Source organism: Chironomus tepperi, unplaced genomic scaffold (genome assembly GCF_022539635.2).
Source record: "Chironomus tepperi strain 1889 unplaced genomic scaffold, CSIRO-AGI_Ctep_v1 contig_93, whole genome shotgun sequence".
Lineage (NCBI taxonomy): Eukaryota > Metazoa > Arthropoda > Insecta > Diptera > Chironomidae > Chironomus > Chironomus tepperi.
Window position 1 is genome coordinate 956,954 of NW_027226215.1, and position 14,081 is coordinate 971,034.

The window sequence follows — 14,081 nt, forward strand, 5'->3', positions numbered from 1 at the left end:
TAAATTTTTCTCTACAGTTAGCATTGAAAAGTGACAAAATAGCGTAACGGTTGGAAAAAATTTGAAAAAATTTTCCACGAAATTCAAAAACCCATCAAATTTGATTTTTTCTGCGAAAAAGGATTTTCCTTAATTATAGCACGATGAATGAGAGCAGGAAGGATAAAAGTCTGTACACGCTGACGAAGAAGTTTGTGGAAATGTTAAAAACAGAGGAAACAGTGGATTTAAATATTGTAATTAAATGATAAATTTGATAATAATTTGTAAACATTGAAGAAATCTTAATTAATTTTCTTAAATAGGTCACAAATGAGCTACAGTGTGCGAAGAAACGTCGGATTTATGATGTATCAAATGTATTGGAAGGAATTGGACTAATTAAAAAGACACAGAAGAACTTGTACCAATATACAGGAAAAACTGCGAAAAATGACTCGATTTTGGACCACGAGAAGCTATCAGATTTGAAGAATGAGAAACAATCGCTTGAATCCCTTGAAAAGGAGCTAGATCAGTAAGTGTCATGGGCTATAAGTTAAAAAATTCAATGTTTTTAAAAAGTTTCGCGCTATATTCATTCCCGCACTTTTTTTTAATTTAATTTTAGAGATATTTGTAACTTGAAAATGAATAATGCAGCACTAAGGACACACGATTCATACTTATACTTAACAAGGCAGGATTTTATTAATGCATTTAGTAAAAACCGTTCAATATTACTCCTAAAAGATTACAAAAATATTAAAGTGATTATCCAAGATCCAGAAGCATCAAATAACAATTCAATTCACGTCCTTGGTTATATTGTCAAGCCAGTTACATGCAAACTAGTCAATAATGAAAATTCTGATAAGCCACTGCCAATAATTGAGAATGTAGGCATTGATTTGGTATCAAATAATAACAATATCGATGTTGAGTTTGTTGATCCAAAAACGTTTAAAAAGGAACTGAAAAAGTCTGATGATGTGATTCTATTTAAGAGGAGCATGAAACCAAAATCCTTTTTGGAAAGTGATCCAAGTGATAATGAGAAATTATCGGAAAAGATTCTCTCGCATGACCAATTTAAAGAGAAAAGCAAGTTCTATTATATCTGCAAACATAATCTGGTCCACGAGAACGACTACTCGCATCCAGACTTTATTTCTCTTAATCCACCTCCTGACACGGATTATTATGAGAATTTTTCAACTGAATCGCCATCAATACATGATCTTTTTGACTGTGACATCATACTTGATGAAAACGAGCAGCAGCAGCAGCAAGAGGAAGTTACAGAAGAAATGCTCGAAGAGGAATATATAATTGAGGAACTAGATGAAGAGTCATATGAAATGTTGCAATAAAATATAAATGTTTATAGATTTAAATAAATTTCTTTTTATTAATTAACTTAAATATATTCATAAAAATTAATGGAACTTCTTCCGCTTTCCATTCTTAGGTCCTTTCCCATTCCCAACATTAATTCTCTTTCTAGCTCCATTAAATTGTTCAGTATCGTCATCATCAAAGTTCTTAATTCTCGTTTTAGATCCTCTTTTGTCTTCAATGTCTTTAAGTTCTAATTTGGCTGTTCTCTGTGCTTCTCCAACTCGTTCTTGTAAAGCCATAACTTCATCCTCCTCGATTTCGTACTTTGGTAATTGCTTGCCTAAAAGATGTTCTATCCTCTGATATAATTCTACATCATATTGTGTCACCATTGTAATGGCCTTTCCTGAACGACCTGCTCTTGCTGTTCGTCCAACTCTATGAATGTAATCCTTACTATGTGTTGGAATATCATAATTGAGAACGACGTCTACATGTGGAATATCAAGACCTCTGTAAGTAGAAAGTAAGTTTTGTAATTTAATCCGTTTCAAAGACAGTTATTAAGGAAAAAGTAAGCTAGTGTATAATCAGTGGTAGTGACGAATTTTGTGAATCCTCATGATTGTGAAAGAATGTTCCTTGAACATTTTTTCTAAGTATTCCACAAATGTTCACATCATGTATAAATTAGATTTATGTCAAATAGTTCAATTTTACGTACCTAGATGCAACATCCGTACAAATTAATATTGATCGTGCCTTTGCCTTAAATTTATTTAATGCTGCTAATCTCTTATTTTGTGACATTTGTCCATGCAATGGAACGGCTTGCATTCCAAGTGCTCTGAGCATTAACGCTACTCGAACTGTTGCATGACATGTGGAACAGAAGATGATGAAACTATTTCCAGCTAGATCATTAATAATGTGAACAAGATACAGATCTTTATATCTGGATGGTAAGAATACATAAGATTGTTGGAGTTTATCGACAGTTTGATATTTGCTTGATACTTCTACTTTTACTGGATCTTTAAGTGATGCTCTTTCGAGTTTTTTCACCTTTTTTGTCATTGTGGCACTAAATAAGAATGTTCGTCGTTCACGTGGAATGACTTTAAGGATTTTATCTAACTCTACCTCAAAATCCATATTTAAAATTCTATCAGCTTCATCCATAACTAAATATTTTATTGATTTTAAATTAAATCCTTTTGTATGAGTTAGGTGATCCACAAGACGACCAGGTGTTGCGATAATTATGTGTGGTTTTTTAGCTAATTGAAGAGCTTGTGAGACCATATCCATACCACCAACAATTACAGCACATTTGATTCCAACTGAACTTCCAAGAGCTTCAAATTGTTCACCAATTTGAAATGCCAATTCTCTTGTTGGTGTCATTACAAGTGCATAGAATCTTTGTGGATTATCAAGTAATGTCTGAATTATAGGCAAGGCAAATGCGCCCGTTTTTCCACTTCCAGTTTCAGCTAAGGCAATAATATCTCTGCCTTGTAAAGCTACTGGAATCGATTCTTTCTGGATCTTTGTTGGTGCTTTCCATTTTAGATCTTCACATGCTTCACACAACACATCAATTAATCCCTAATACAATGGAAATTACTAGAATTAGCATGGGAATTGACTAAAATGTGTTCAAAACAATAAAACACGTGCATTAAAATACAAACTCACCAGATCACTCCATTTAACGTCTGTTTCTTCAACATCATTTAATTCTCCACCTAACTCTTTCGTTTTCTCTTCATCGCCATCGCTTCCATCAATTGAAACAGCTTCCTCTTGCTCTAAATCACTTAAATTCTCTGAATCGGAATCTGACATGTTTGTAGATTTTCTACTCAAGCGGTAATGAATCGTTTGAATCGTTCAAGACCGTTAAAATAAATCGGTTTTGAGAACCGATTGAAATTCAAATTCTAAAAACCGTTGAATCCAACCACACGTGTTTGAAGCAAACTGATTAAAATTTTGTACTTACTATGAATATTCTTTGAGTTTCCTTACCGTGGACATTTTCTTACGAAATTTAATCAATTTAATACAAAAAGCAATTAAAATGAAAATTAATTTGGATTATGCTAATTTTTGTCAAGATAACAGCACTATTTAATGGTAAAACTGCAATAAGTGCTGTTCAATCAATCTTTGGAAATGAAGACCTTCGTATTAATATTAATTGTTCTTCTTTCAGCCAAATGTGCTTCAAGTCAAAACAGTTCAATATTTGGTGTCAATTTATTTCTGGTCAAAGGCAATAACATCTCAACGAGCTTAAATGTTTCATGGGATCAAGTTCAGCAGCTTCTTACTACTGACTACGACAGAACAAAGAAATCGGTCATCTTTTCATTTGGTTGGATGGATAACTTCAATTCAACATGTGTCAGCACTATAATCAATGCATACAGCTTAAGCGATCAAGTATACAACGTCTTCATACTTGATTGGAGTAACTACACAATGATGAACTATTTTAGTGCTGTTTGGAGCATTCCGGACGTTGCTCTTTATGTTGCCATGCATTTTAAGAATATGATGTCAGTTGGATATGATTTTAATACTTTTCATTTGATTGGATTTAGTCTTGGAGCCCAACTTAGTGGATATATTGGAAGATACATGCAAAGTTTGGCTAACTTTACTTTACCGAGAATTACAGGTGACTTCTATTGAGATCCCACTAATTTTTGACTTAATTAATTGATGTTGTTTGCAGGTCTAGATCCAGCCGGTCCACTCTTTTATCCTACATTCATTTTCATCAGCATGAAGCCTTTAAATGTCAATGATTCTTTGTAAGTTCTTGAATGCATTGGAATTTCAGACAAAAGATAACTAACGGAAATTTCAGATTTAAAATGAAGTTCAAAATTTGATTGAACTTGATAAGAGCAAATCCGCAGAAAACACGAACTGACAAAATTTGTTATTTTTTTCAAATTCCGAAAAATTCGTTAAAGTTGACACCAAAAACTAATTTGAGACGTTTTTAGACGAAGTTTTCATTCAAAACATAATTTTAACATCATCAAATAACATAATTCTATTATTAGGCACGATAACATGATGCTTAAATCATAAATTAAGTAAAATTAATTTTGTAAACATTCCAAATTTTCGTGAATTTGTTTTGTAATAATCGATTGTGCAGGATCGATTGACGCTATTTTTTGTTAATTTTGTCTTATTAAGTTAGATTACTTAATGCTAGATGAAAATTTTCTATACAATTGCACATTTGAAATGTAAATTAATCAAGCTTATACCGTCTAGATAGCTAATTAAACATTTTTTTGAATTTTTAGAAAATAATTTTTTGTGTGCAGGATCGATTGACGCTCGAAAAATTAAATTTTCTCTGTAATAAGTGACTTATAGCATCAGAATAACACCTTAAGTTGTTTATTTGTTGATGTTACACTTCATTTGGTACCACAATATTACTCTAAGTGCTGAGTTAAAGAAAAATTTGTGAAAAACAAAATTTTTGCACTTTTTGAACTTGGCGGATTTGTCCTTAGATTACTTAATGCTAGATGAAAATTTTCTATACAATTGCACATTTGAAATGTAAATTAATCAAGCTTATACCGTCTAGATAGCTAATTAAACATTTTTTTGAATTTTTAGAAAATAATTTTTTGTGTGCAGGATCGATTGACGCTCGAAAAATTAAATTTTCTCTGTAATAAGTGACTTATAGCATCAGAATAACACCTTAAGTTGTTTATTTGTTGATGTTACACTTCATTTGGTACCACAATATTACTCTAAGTGCTGAGTTAAAGAAAAATTTGTGAAAAACAAAATTTTTGCACTTTTTGAACTTGGCGGATTTGTCCTTAGATTACTTAATGCTAGATGAAAATTTTCTATACAATTGCACATTTGAAATGTAAATTAATCAAGCTTATACCGTCTAGATAGCTAATTAAACATTTTTTTGAATTTTTAGAAAATAATTTTTTGTGTGCAGGATCGATTGACGCTCGAAAAATTAAATTTTCTCTGTAATAAGTGACTTATAGCATCAGAATAACACCTTAAGTTGTTTATTTGTTGATGTTACACTTCATTTGGTACCACAATATTACTCTAAGTGCTGAGTTAAAGAAAAATTTGTGAAAAACAAAATTTTTGCACTTTTTGAACTTGGCGGATTTGTCCTGGTCCAAAATTTTAGTATGAAAGGAAGAATTTTTGGGAAAATCTTTTAACTTTCAATCTTTACAGATTTTTGGATGCAATTCATACAAATTCATATCAAGCAGGTGGATCAAAACCTATTGGTCATGTTGACTTCTATCCAAATGGTGGTACATTTCAGACAGGCTGCACACAATTTACAATTGATGACTGTAATCATCAAAGGGCATGGCAATATTATGCCGAATCTGTAACTTACAAACAGAGCGATAAGAAATTTCAAGGTGTTCAATGTAATAGCTTCCAATTATTCAGTAATGTGTTATGTACTGGAACACCAATTTTCAACTATATGGGTTATTATGCTAGTCCAAACAACACTGGAAGTTTTTTCTTAAAAACAAATGCACAATCACCATTTTCATTGTAAAAAAAATTTTGAGTGTGATGAATGCTCATTACTGACCACTGTTTGTAGTACTTAATAAAACTATTCGTATACAAATAAGAAGCATGAAGAAAATGCTTGTAAAATCTTTCTTTAACGTCTGTAATTCTCTATGAAATTTCGCAATTATTTGGAAGATTAAGCATTTCTTTTCGACTCTTTTGCATTAAATAATGTTTTTTTAATGTTATTTAATCTTTATTTAAAATTGTATAAATAAGCTTTGTCTTTTAAAACTTGCAGTCATTCAAATTCCAAGTGAAGATCAAAAATGAGCTTTATAAAAATAAATTTTCAAATTTCTTTTGTTTTATTATGTGCAGCGATAATTTGTGCATTCCCACAGAATCATGAAATGAAAAGTGAAGATGATCAAGTTGCAGCAGGTTCACTTCATCATCATCATCACCACAAAATTTATGTTAAGCATCCAGTTAAAATAGTTCATAAACATCATTACAAGAAAGTTCCAGTTTATAAAATTGTAAAAGTTCCTGTTGTTAAGGAAGTTAAAATTCCATATCCTGTTAAAATCCCTATAAAAATTCCGTATCCAGTGATTGTACATAAAAAACATGAACATGAACATGGACACGAAGATGGAGGTCACGGCCACGAAGAAGCAGGGCACGAACACGGTCACGAAGATGGAGGGCATGAACATGGTCATGAAGAAGCAGGACATGAACATGGGCACGAATATGGAGGACATGAACATGGCCATGATGGTCACATGGAACATAAGATTGAAATAATGGAAGGATTTGGTCATTTTGGAGGGCATGGATTTGGTCATCATGGTAAGTAAATAGAATTAATGCTTTTTAACATTACAATGAGAATAAATTTACAGATTTCGGACATTTCGAGCATCATGATTTTGGACATGGTCACCACCAGAACTTAGATTTTGGAGATTTTCATGGCATGGGAGCTCATTATCATATTCATCATATTGGGGGACATCATAATTTAGGAGGGGAACATCATGATTTAGACGGGGGACACCATCATTTAGAAGAGGGACACCATGACTTACACGAGGGGCACCATAATTCAGAAGGCGACCATCACGAAACTGAGCACATTCATCACGAAACAGGACATCTTCATCACAAAGATCATGACGAAGTTCATGAAAATCAAGATGAAGGAGAACATCATGAAGCACATCAAGAAGAAGGACACCATAAATTAGAAGCACATGATTTGGGAGGACATCACGAATTTGGAGGTCATCATGAACTAGGAGAGCATCTTGAACTGAAAGAACATCACGAATCAGAAGGGCATCATGATGCAGGCCATCACAAGGAATTGCAAGAACACCACGATTCAGGTGCACACCATGAATCTGGGGGACATCATGAAAGTTCAAAGCATCATCACCAAATACATGAGCATAAGAAACATTAAATCACAGTAGTCATTAAAAACTCTTCAAAAATATTGGATTAAATTTTTCTTTTTATTGTTACTTGTTTTGTTAAATAAAATAGAATCTCAGGATGGATGTTGATATAATTAAACGTTAACCTTATTTCTCACGGCTACTAATTCTTTGGGATTTTGTAAAGTATAAGAATACTTGTTCAAGAGATGTTTGACCTAATGAATAATCAGCTATTCCTAGCTGTGCTTTTGTGTCTTCCATTATGCCAAATATCTGTGACCATTTTAGTTGAGCTGAAGGTATGTGATATGCTAATATGTCTATGTACTCCTCCCTATTTAGAAAATAAAATTTTATTAGGTATCATAAGCTTAATATCAAAGAATGACAACTTACTTTAGAGCTGCACCGGAGAAGGTTCGTGAAACAAAATCTTTCACAAGAAGTAATTTTCTATTAAGAATTTCAGGATTGCTGTCAAAACCTGCTTTAATTGTGAGGAAGAATCCTTTAGAGAATTTATTCTTTAAATGCTGAACTGATCCAAGGCACTTAAATTCTCCATTGACCATAATAGCTAATCTATTACACAATACTTCACATTCTTCCATGCTGTGACTTGTTAAAACTATAGATTTTCCAGAGTTTCGTGATTTTATTACCATATTCCAAAGTTGTCGTCTAGCACCAACATCCATACCCGAAGTGGGTTCATCAAGATAAATTACAGATGGATCTCCAATAAGAGTAAGAGCTGTACTCAATTTCCTCTTATTTCCACCACTATATTCTTTAGTCTTCTTATCTATATGCTTGATGAAGTTCAAATCATCAGCTAATTGTACAGCAACAGCATTGATATATTTTCGAGGAATGCCTCTTAAGAGTGCGAATATTTTCAATGTTTCTCTTCCAGTCAAGTCATCAATAAGTGCATCAAATTGTGGACAATAGCCAATTCTCTTGTGAACCTTATTAAGATGTCTTCTTATACTTATTCCATCAATCCATGCATCACCAGCTGATATGTTTTCATCACCAACAAGCATTTTGAATGCTGATGTCTTTCCAGCTCCATTAACTCCGAGTAATCCAAAGCATTCTCCACTGTGGAAATAGTATCAAGTTTAATTATGAATAATAATTCAGGAACTACATCAACTTACCGTCCAACACCTACGCAAAGCTGATTTACAGCCATGAAATTTCCATAGAACTTTGTAAAGTCTTTCAATACCAAATTATCTTTAGCTGAAATATATTCTGTGTATCTTCGTACTTTATCCTTTTCAACTGCTACATCCGAGTCAACAAAGCCATCTTCAGATTCTGGTATATTTTTGGGACTGGAAACAATCCAATTATTACAAATTATTAGATCTTTTGTTTGTCATACTTACATTTTTTGCTTCCTTATCATAACAATCAATGTCTGAATAACTCTGTATTCAATTATGAATAAAACTATGAATGCTGTTATGGATACAGTAACTAATGCAATCAGCATGACACCAATTCCATCTTCACCAAGATTATAAAAGTTTCTACTGCAACAATTCTTTTGAAGTTGACATATAAATGACAGTCCAGGAATTGGAAGATCTTGGCCACATGGTAATTCAGTTTCACACATTACTTCATAACTGCATCCTGTGATGGTTGCACATTGATTATCACACGTAGAAATTGTAGACTGCATAATATTCAAATTAGACATTCCTCTTGTCAATGAATAGTGTGGGAAGATTAAGAAAGTCCATCCTAAAGGATCTCCAACCCAACGTAGATCAAGTAAGTCACTTATCAATACGAAATAAACTGTATAAAATAGTGTTCCTGAGACTATATATGTAATAGCTGTTGTTACTAATCCAGTTGTTGGCAGTTTGAATGCAAATGATAGAACATAAGTAAATGGAAGTACAGCAAGTCCAAAAACTAAGATGATAATAGTGTTTCGAAGGAGCTCATCGAAGGTAGACAGCCCTTCTTTTTGATAAGCAGCCATTACCAATATATACAATATTGTGATTAAGAAGAAGATGAAATAATCCAGTACGAAGGAAACAATCCAGAACAAGAACTTATTAGCTCCACTAACAATCTGAATCAGTTTGGCTTTTGAAACTCTTTCTTTGATGTAGAACATGATAAAGACCGATGCAACAAGCGCCATTGAAAATCCAGTATTTAATGCTATATTAAATCCTAGATTATTTCCAGCTTGCAGTTGAACGAGCTATTATTAAAATAATTAATCGTTATTATTCTTATCTTTAATTGTGCTGATAAGGTAGCTTTAATTCAATTTACTTACTCGAGTTCCCAGTGTGAAAGGTAATGGTTTGTTTGTTACGCTAATTGATTTTTGAACACTTGACACAGACCTGTTTAAGCAAACAAATTGATTTTTAGGAATTTTCGTACGAAAAGAATTCAAGATAAGATTAGATAACATACTTTAATATAGCATTGTTGATTAAATTGATTGTTAGCGGCACGGTATGATAGGCTTGATTATTGAACCAAATTGTAATGACACTTTCATTGAATGTTGTACCGACCATATAATTCAAATTAACATTGGATAGTGATTGTCGATATTCTGTTAAGATGTGATCACTAAATGATGTTCCAGCTTCAACTTGTATCAATTGATGATTATCGGGAAGATTTTCGAAGAAACTTTTATATCCAGTAATGATTTTGGAGATCTGTTCTCCAGCATGTTGTGACTCATACACAGTAAATGTACGAATGTATTCTTGGAAGGATATTGGTAAGGATGGAAGATCCTGTGCACCTTGGAACAAATCTTCCATCAGCATTGTAATGATCAAAAATAGAAGTGGAATGAAAAATTGTATGCACAGCATTACGTAGTTCCTTATCGTGTAGAAGAATTTTTTCATAGTCATCGCCCAGATATGATTCATAAAAAGTTCAAAACCGTATGTTAGGTTTGAGTTTGCTAATTTTACTGGAAATAAAATGTAAATATTAGTTTAATTAAGGAATTAAGTTTGATTTTGGATGTCTTACATGTATCCTCTGATCCATTTTGGTTTGAATCAGAACTGCCCTCATTTGATATTCCTTCATCTCTATCTTCAACATCCATAGCAGTTGAATCAATTCCAACTTTTAAGAATACTTCTTCAAGAGTAGTCAAAGACAGTCCAAAACTTGAAATATTCAACTTCTCAAGATTATCTTCCAAGTCCTTGAAAATAATTTTAAACTTCGATACGTAGTTATCGCTAATAACGTATGATAGTTCAGTTCCAATGTTTGTTTCAATCTCAATTTCTGGAATGTATTTTGATAAGAAATGCGTGACATATTGAGGATTACAAGTAGAATTCTTCACACATGTAAGACGATATCCAACACCATAACGTTTCTTCAGGAAGAATGATGATCCAACAGTCTTTAAGTCACCATCAGCCATTATAGCTATTCTGTCACCCAAGACATCAGCTTCGTCCATGAAATGTGTTGTCAATAAGATTGTTCTGCCTTTCTTCTCTTGAATTAAGATGTCCCATAAAGCTCGACGAGCACTTGGATCCATCCCTGATTAAAATAACATGATTATTGGATGAAATAAGAAAGACAAGCTTATTACTTACCAGAACTTGGTTCATCACACATAACAATCTTTGAATCTCCACACAAAGCGATTCCAATGCTCAATTTACGCTTCATACCGCCAGAAAGTGTTTTACTTTGAGAATCCATTTTACCACCTAGACCTAACAAGTTGACATACTTCTCGATTTCACCCTCAATCTTCTTACTTTCCTGGATTCCCTTTAGTTTCGTGAAGAATACAATGTGCTCTTTGACCGACAATTCATTGAAAAGCACATTATGTTGTGGACATAGACCAAGAGAATTACGAATCGTATTCAAGTCATTGCGGATGTCATGACCATTAATAAATGCAGTTCCAGAAGTTGGCGGGAACAATCCTGTTAGCATAGACATCGTTGTGGATTTACCAGCGCCATTATGTCCTAATAGAACTGTAATTTGATCCTCAAAGATGTTTAGATTTAACTCATTTACAGCTACTTTATTTCCATAAACTTTTCTTAATCCACGAATTTTAATTCCAGCATTTTTATCAGTTGGTTCACTCTCAAAGTTTGGATTTCCTTTCACAATATCATCAGAGACGTAGCTTGATTTTGAACTTCCATTACACCAAAATTTAGGTGACAATGGGAAGTACCATTTTTCAGGAACACCAAATTCACCAGGCTTAATTTTCTCAATGTAAAGTGCTATCAACATCTGTAGAACTGCAGCAGTCAGCAACGCAAGCATTACATAGCCAAGAGTGAGGTCATCATCAGGTGTAACAGGTTCAAACAAATTATCCCAATGAACTCCAACAAGTGCACTTTCATATCTTCCCAAAACTTTGAATCCAAATCCCATTCCGGTATTTACCAATAATGAAGCACCTAGCTTTGTGGCCAAGTTGACTCTTTCATAATTGAAATTGATGATGCTGTATGGCTGTAACATGATCAACCAAACAATTGCACCAGCAATACTGCACGTATTAGCTTTAGCAAAGAATGTTGAGAACATGAAACTGTAAGTGACTCCAGCCAACGCATAAAGGAAGAAGAAGACCCACAATACTGACCAGTTGGTGTGCGTAAATACAGACAATCCGCCACTTGATGCAAATGGAATTTTTACAAGTCCAGTAATGATTGAAATAATGACAATTTGGAATGCCATACATTTTGTAAACCATGCGATCCAATGCATATATCCTGGCAATCCCATTATTTTCATCGTTTCCTTAAGCTGCATTTCTCTTTCTATTGCAACGTATTTAATGTTGTTAATCGCAGGATAGAGAAAAGCTATCATGAAAATCAAAGGAATTGAAAATTCAAGGACCAATCCCAGCATATCGTTTACATATTCAGGAAATGGGAACCTCTGAATGTACATAATTGGCAAATCAATGTTCGCATCGTTTGCTGATTGCTTGATGATTTCTCGATCAATTAAATTTTGAATTAATGAGAATCCTTGCTGTAAAAATAATTTTGTTGTTGGATATTCGTTATAATCTATATCAAGCATCATTACTTACCCGAATATATCCAGGTGGTTCACCACCATCATGATCAAATTGGTTTCTAGGTCCAGGCAGAAAGTCTAATCCGAATCGTATATTTGTTCCCCAGTTATTTGTAAATCCAGACATGCTGTCAAGAAATTCATTCTCTGTTCTTAACTCCGCAGGAAATCTCATTGCATAATGCACATCATCCGGTAAAACTGTTGCTCCACTTAGACTTTGATTGAATTCAACACTTACGAATGGATTGTTTGAAATGGCATTGCCTTCTAAAGCTAATTCATTTGGAAATCCTAACATAATGAATGGTCGAGCTGATGCATTTTGGCCTCTATTAATTTCGGATACAACATTTCCCATTATTTGCGCTAATACCGGACTGTTTGGTGAGTATGCAATAACTCTGTTTACTGATGGTAGTAAAATTCCCGGAAATCTAAATTCATTATTAAGGCTGAGTGGTTCCCATGTTAATGGTTTAAGTTCCTCTGAAACATCCACGAGACTTCTAATAAGAATTAGAAAAGCACACACGCAGACCGGTATGAGAACTTCAAAGGCTGTCTGTATTGGATGTCTAAATTGTATGAGCCAATTCTTCCATGATAAAAGCAGAAATTTATCCCATGCCGTAGTCTTTGCCATTCTGGGAAATTACACAAAGTTATTAGTCACGTTTATTGTTATCGACATTTGATAATAATAAAAATATTTGCCGTACATATGTAGATAAGCTTATATGGCTTATCACTATGTGTTACATAGATAACAGGAACAAGAAGATTGCAAGGATTTTTTTGTAGAATTCTAAATTATTATTCTCAAGTGGCTATTAATGATAAAAGCAATTGAGAAGTAAGACCTTTCATTAAATTTGACATTGATTGTATAGCAATGCGATTCAAGCATGTGTTTCTAAAATTATTGAGTGAATGTTGATTTCTAGGTATCTAGGATTATCTAGGTTAATGTAGCTTGAATATTGCAGTTCTTATATAGTTTCTGATTACATATCTTGTATAACGTTCATTTGAGATTTGAATAATATTTATTTTACATAGTTGAACACCCCTTTTCATCCAAAAGTTCAGTCTGCTTTTAAACTCCAAAGAATAAACATCATTGTGAAGAATTAAAATCCGTATCAAGTTCCTAATTACATTTATACCCAAAGATAACTACAAAAATTCACGGAACAGAGTTTCCTCTCAAAAATTATCAGTTCTTATCATGCTCTGGTGCCAATAATTAATATTTTTTCGAACAAACACTCTAGAAATATCCAATGATTCACATTTTATATTCTTGATAATTCACTTGATAGCCTTAATAAGTGTCCATAACAATTGAATTAATCATTTTTATTATATCCATTAATTTACAATCCTCAATTTCACAATAAAACCAGCAAATTTCGCAAATCATTCATGGTTATTGAATTAATTTCCTTACTTTTATATCAAAATGAGCAAAACCACTTTTATTTATCAGGATTTATCTTATCACCACTGCACACTATCACAGATTATTTAGTTCTTTACCAGACAACTTAACAGGCCGACCGCTAACACGAAACTGATCCAAACAACTCTACACCACATCAATTATATGAAATTGATAAGTATTGATATCGC

The 14,081-nt window shown here is 33.1% G+C and overlaps 3 protein-coding genes across 3 annotated transcripts; 1 reads left to right on the top strand and 2 right to left on the bottom strand.

Annotated features, from left to right (window-relative positions):
• Nucleotides 1-58: 58 nt before the first annotated feature.
• LOC139087027 (transcription factor E2F5-like) lies at nucleotides 59-1,374 on the top strand. The gene is made up of 3 exons (XM_070635715.1): nucleotides 59-236; nucleotides 306-517; nucleotides 611-1,374. The coding sequence occupies exons 1-3, from the start codon at nucleotides 144-146 to the stop codon at nucleotides 1,350-1,352; spliced, it is 1,047 nt and encodes a 348-aa protein (XP_070491816.1). The 5' UTR covers nucleotides 59-143; the 3' UTR covers nucleotides 1,353-1,374.
• pths (probable ATP-dependent RNA helicase DDX47) lies at nucleotides 1,363-3,182 on the bottom strand. Its single transcript, XM_070635714.1, has 3 exons — nucleotides 3,022-3,182; nucleotides 2,045-2,931; nucleotides 1,363-1,833 (listed from the first exon to the last, which is right to left on the bottom strand). Exons 1-3 carry the CDS (start codon nucleotides 3,169-3,171, stop codon nucleotides 1,419-1,421), a joined length of 1,452 nt encoding a protein of 483 aa, XP_070491815.1. The 5' UTR covers nucleotides 3,172-3,182; the 3' UTR covers nucleotides 1,363-1,418.
• Nucleotides 3,183-7,391: 4,209 nt separating this feature from the next.
• On the bottom strand, nucleotides 7,392-14,033 carry LOC139087024 (phospholipid-transporting ATPase ABCA3-like). The gene is made up of 10 exons (XM_070635711.1): nucleotides 13,900-14,033; nucleotides 12,460-13,093; nucleotides 10,970-12,398; nucleotides 10,380-10,913; nucleotides 9,798-10,317; nucleotides 9,655-9,724; nucleotides 8,738-9,576; nucleotides 8,504-8,683; nucleotides 7,734-8,444; nucleotides 7,392-7,671 (listed from the first exon to the last, which is right to left on the bottom strand). The coding sequence occupies exons 2-10, from the start codon at nucleotides 13,090-13,092 to the stop codon at nucleotides 7,482-7,484; spliced, it is 5,106 nt and encodes a 1,701-aa protein (XP_070491812.1). The 5' UTR covers nucleotide 13,093; nucleotides 13,900-14,033; the 3' UTR covers nucleotides 7,392-7,481.
• Nucleotides 14,034-14,081: the final 48 nt, after the last annotated feature.

What these genes read in the sequence shown, in the direction of transcription:
- LOC139087027 (XM_070635715.1), top strand. Translation starts at nt 144, where the DNA reads ATGAATGAGAGCAGGAAGGATAAAAGTCTGTACACGCTGACGAAGAAG. An exon ending in AAACAGTGGATTTAAATATT is followed by an intron (nt 237 to 305) that starts GTAATTAAATGA and finishes TTTCTTAAATAG; the next exon opens with GTCACAAATGAGCTACAGTG. An exon ending in CTTGAAAAGGAGCTAGATCA is followed by an intron (nt 518 to 610) that starts GTAAGTGTCATG and finishes ATTTAATTTTAG; the next exon opens with AGATATTTGTAACTTGAAAA.
- pths (XM_070635714.1), bottom strand. Translation starts at nt 3,171, where the DNA reads ATGTCAGATTCCGATTCAGAGAATTTAAGTGATTTAGAGCAAGAGGAA. An exon ending in ACGTTAAATGGAGTGATCTG is followed by an intron (nt 2,932 to 3,021) that starts GTGAGTTTGTAT and finishes CCATTGTATTAG; the next exon opens with GGATTAATTGATGTGTTGTG. An exon ending in TGTACGGATGTTGCATCTAG is followed by an intron (nt 1,834 to 2,044) that starts GTACGTAAAATT and finishes TTCTACTTACAG; the next exon opens with AGGTCTTGATATTCCACATG.
- LOC139087024 (XM_070635711.1), bottom strand. Translation starts at nt 13,092, where the DNA reads ATGGCAAAGACTACGGCATGGGATAAATTTCTGCTTTTATCATGGAAG. An exon ending in AACCACCTGGATATATTCGG is followed by an intron (nt 12,399 to 12,459) that starts GTAAGTAATGAT and finishes TTATTTTTACAG; the next exon opens with CAAGGATTCTCATTAATTCA. An exon ending in CTTTGCGTAGGTGTTGGACG is followed by an intron (nt 8,445 to 8,503) that starts GTAAGTTGATGT and finishes CTATTTCCACAG; the next exon opens with TGGAGAATGCTTTGGATTAC.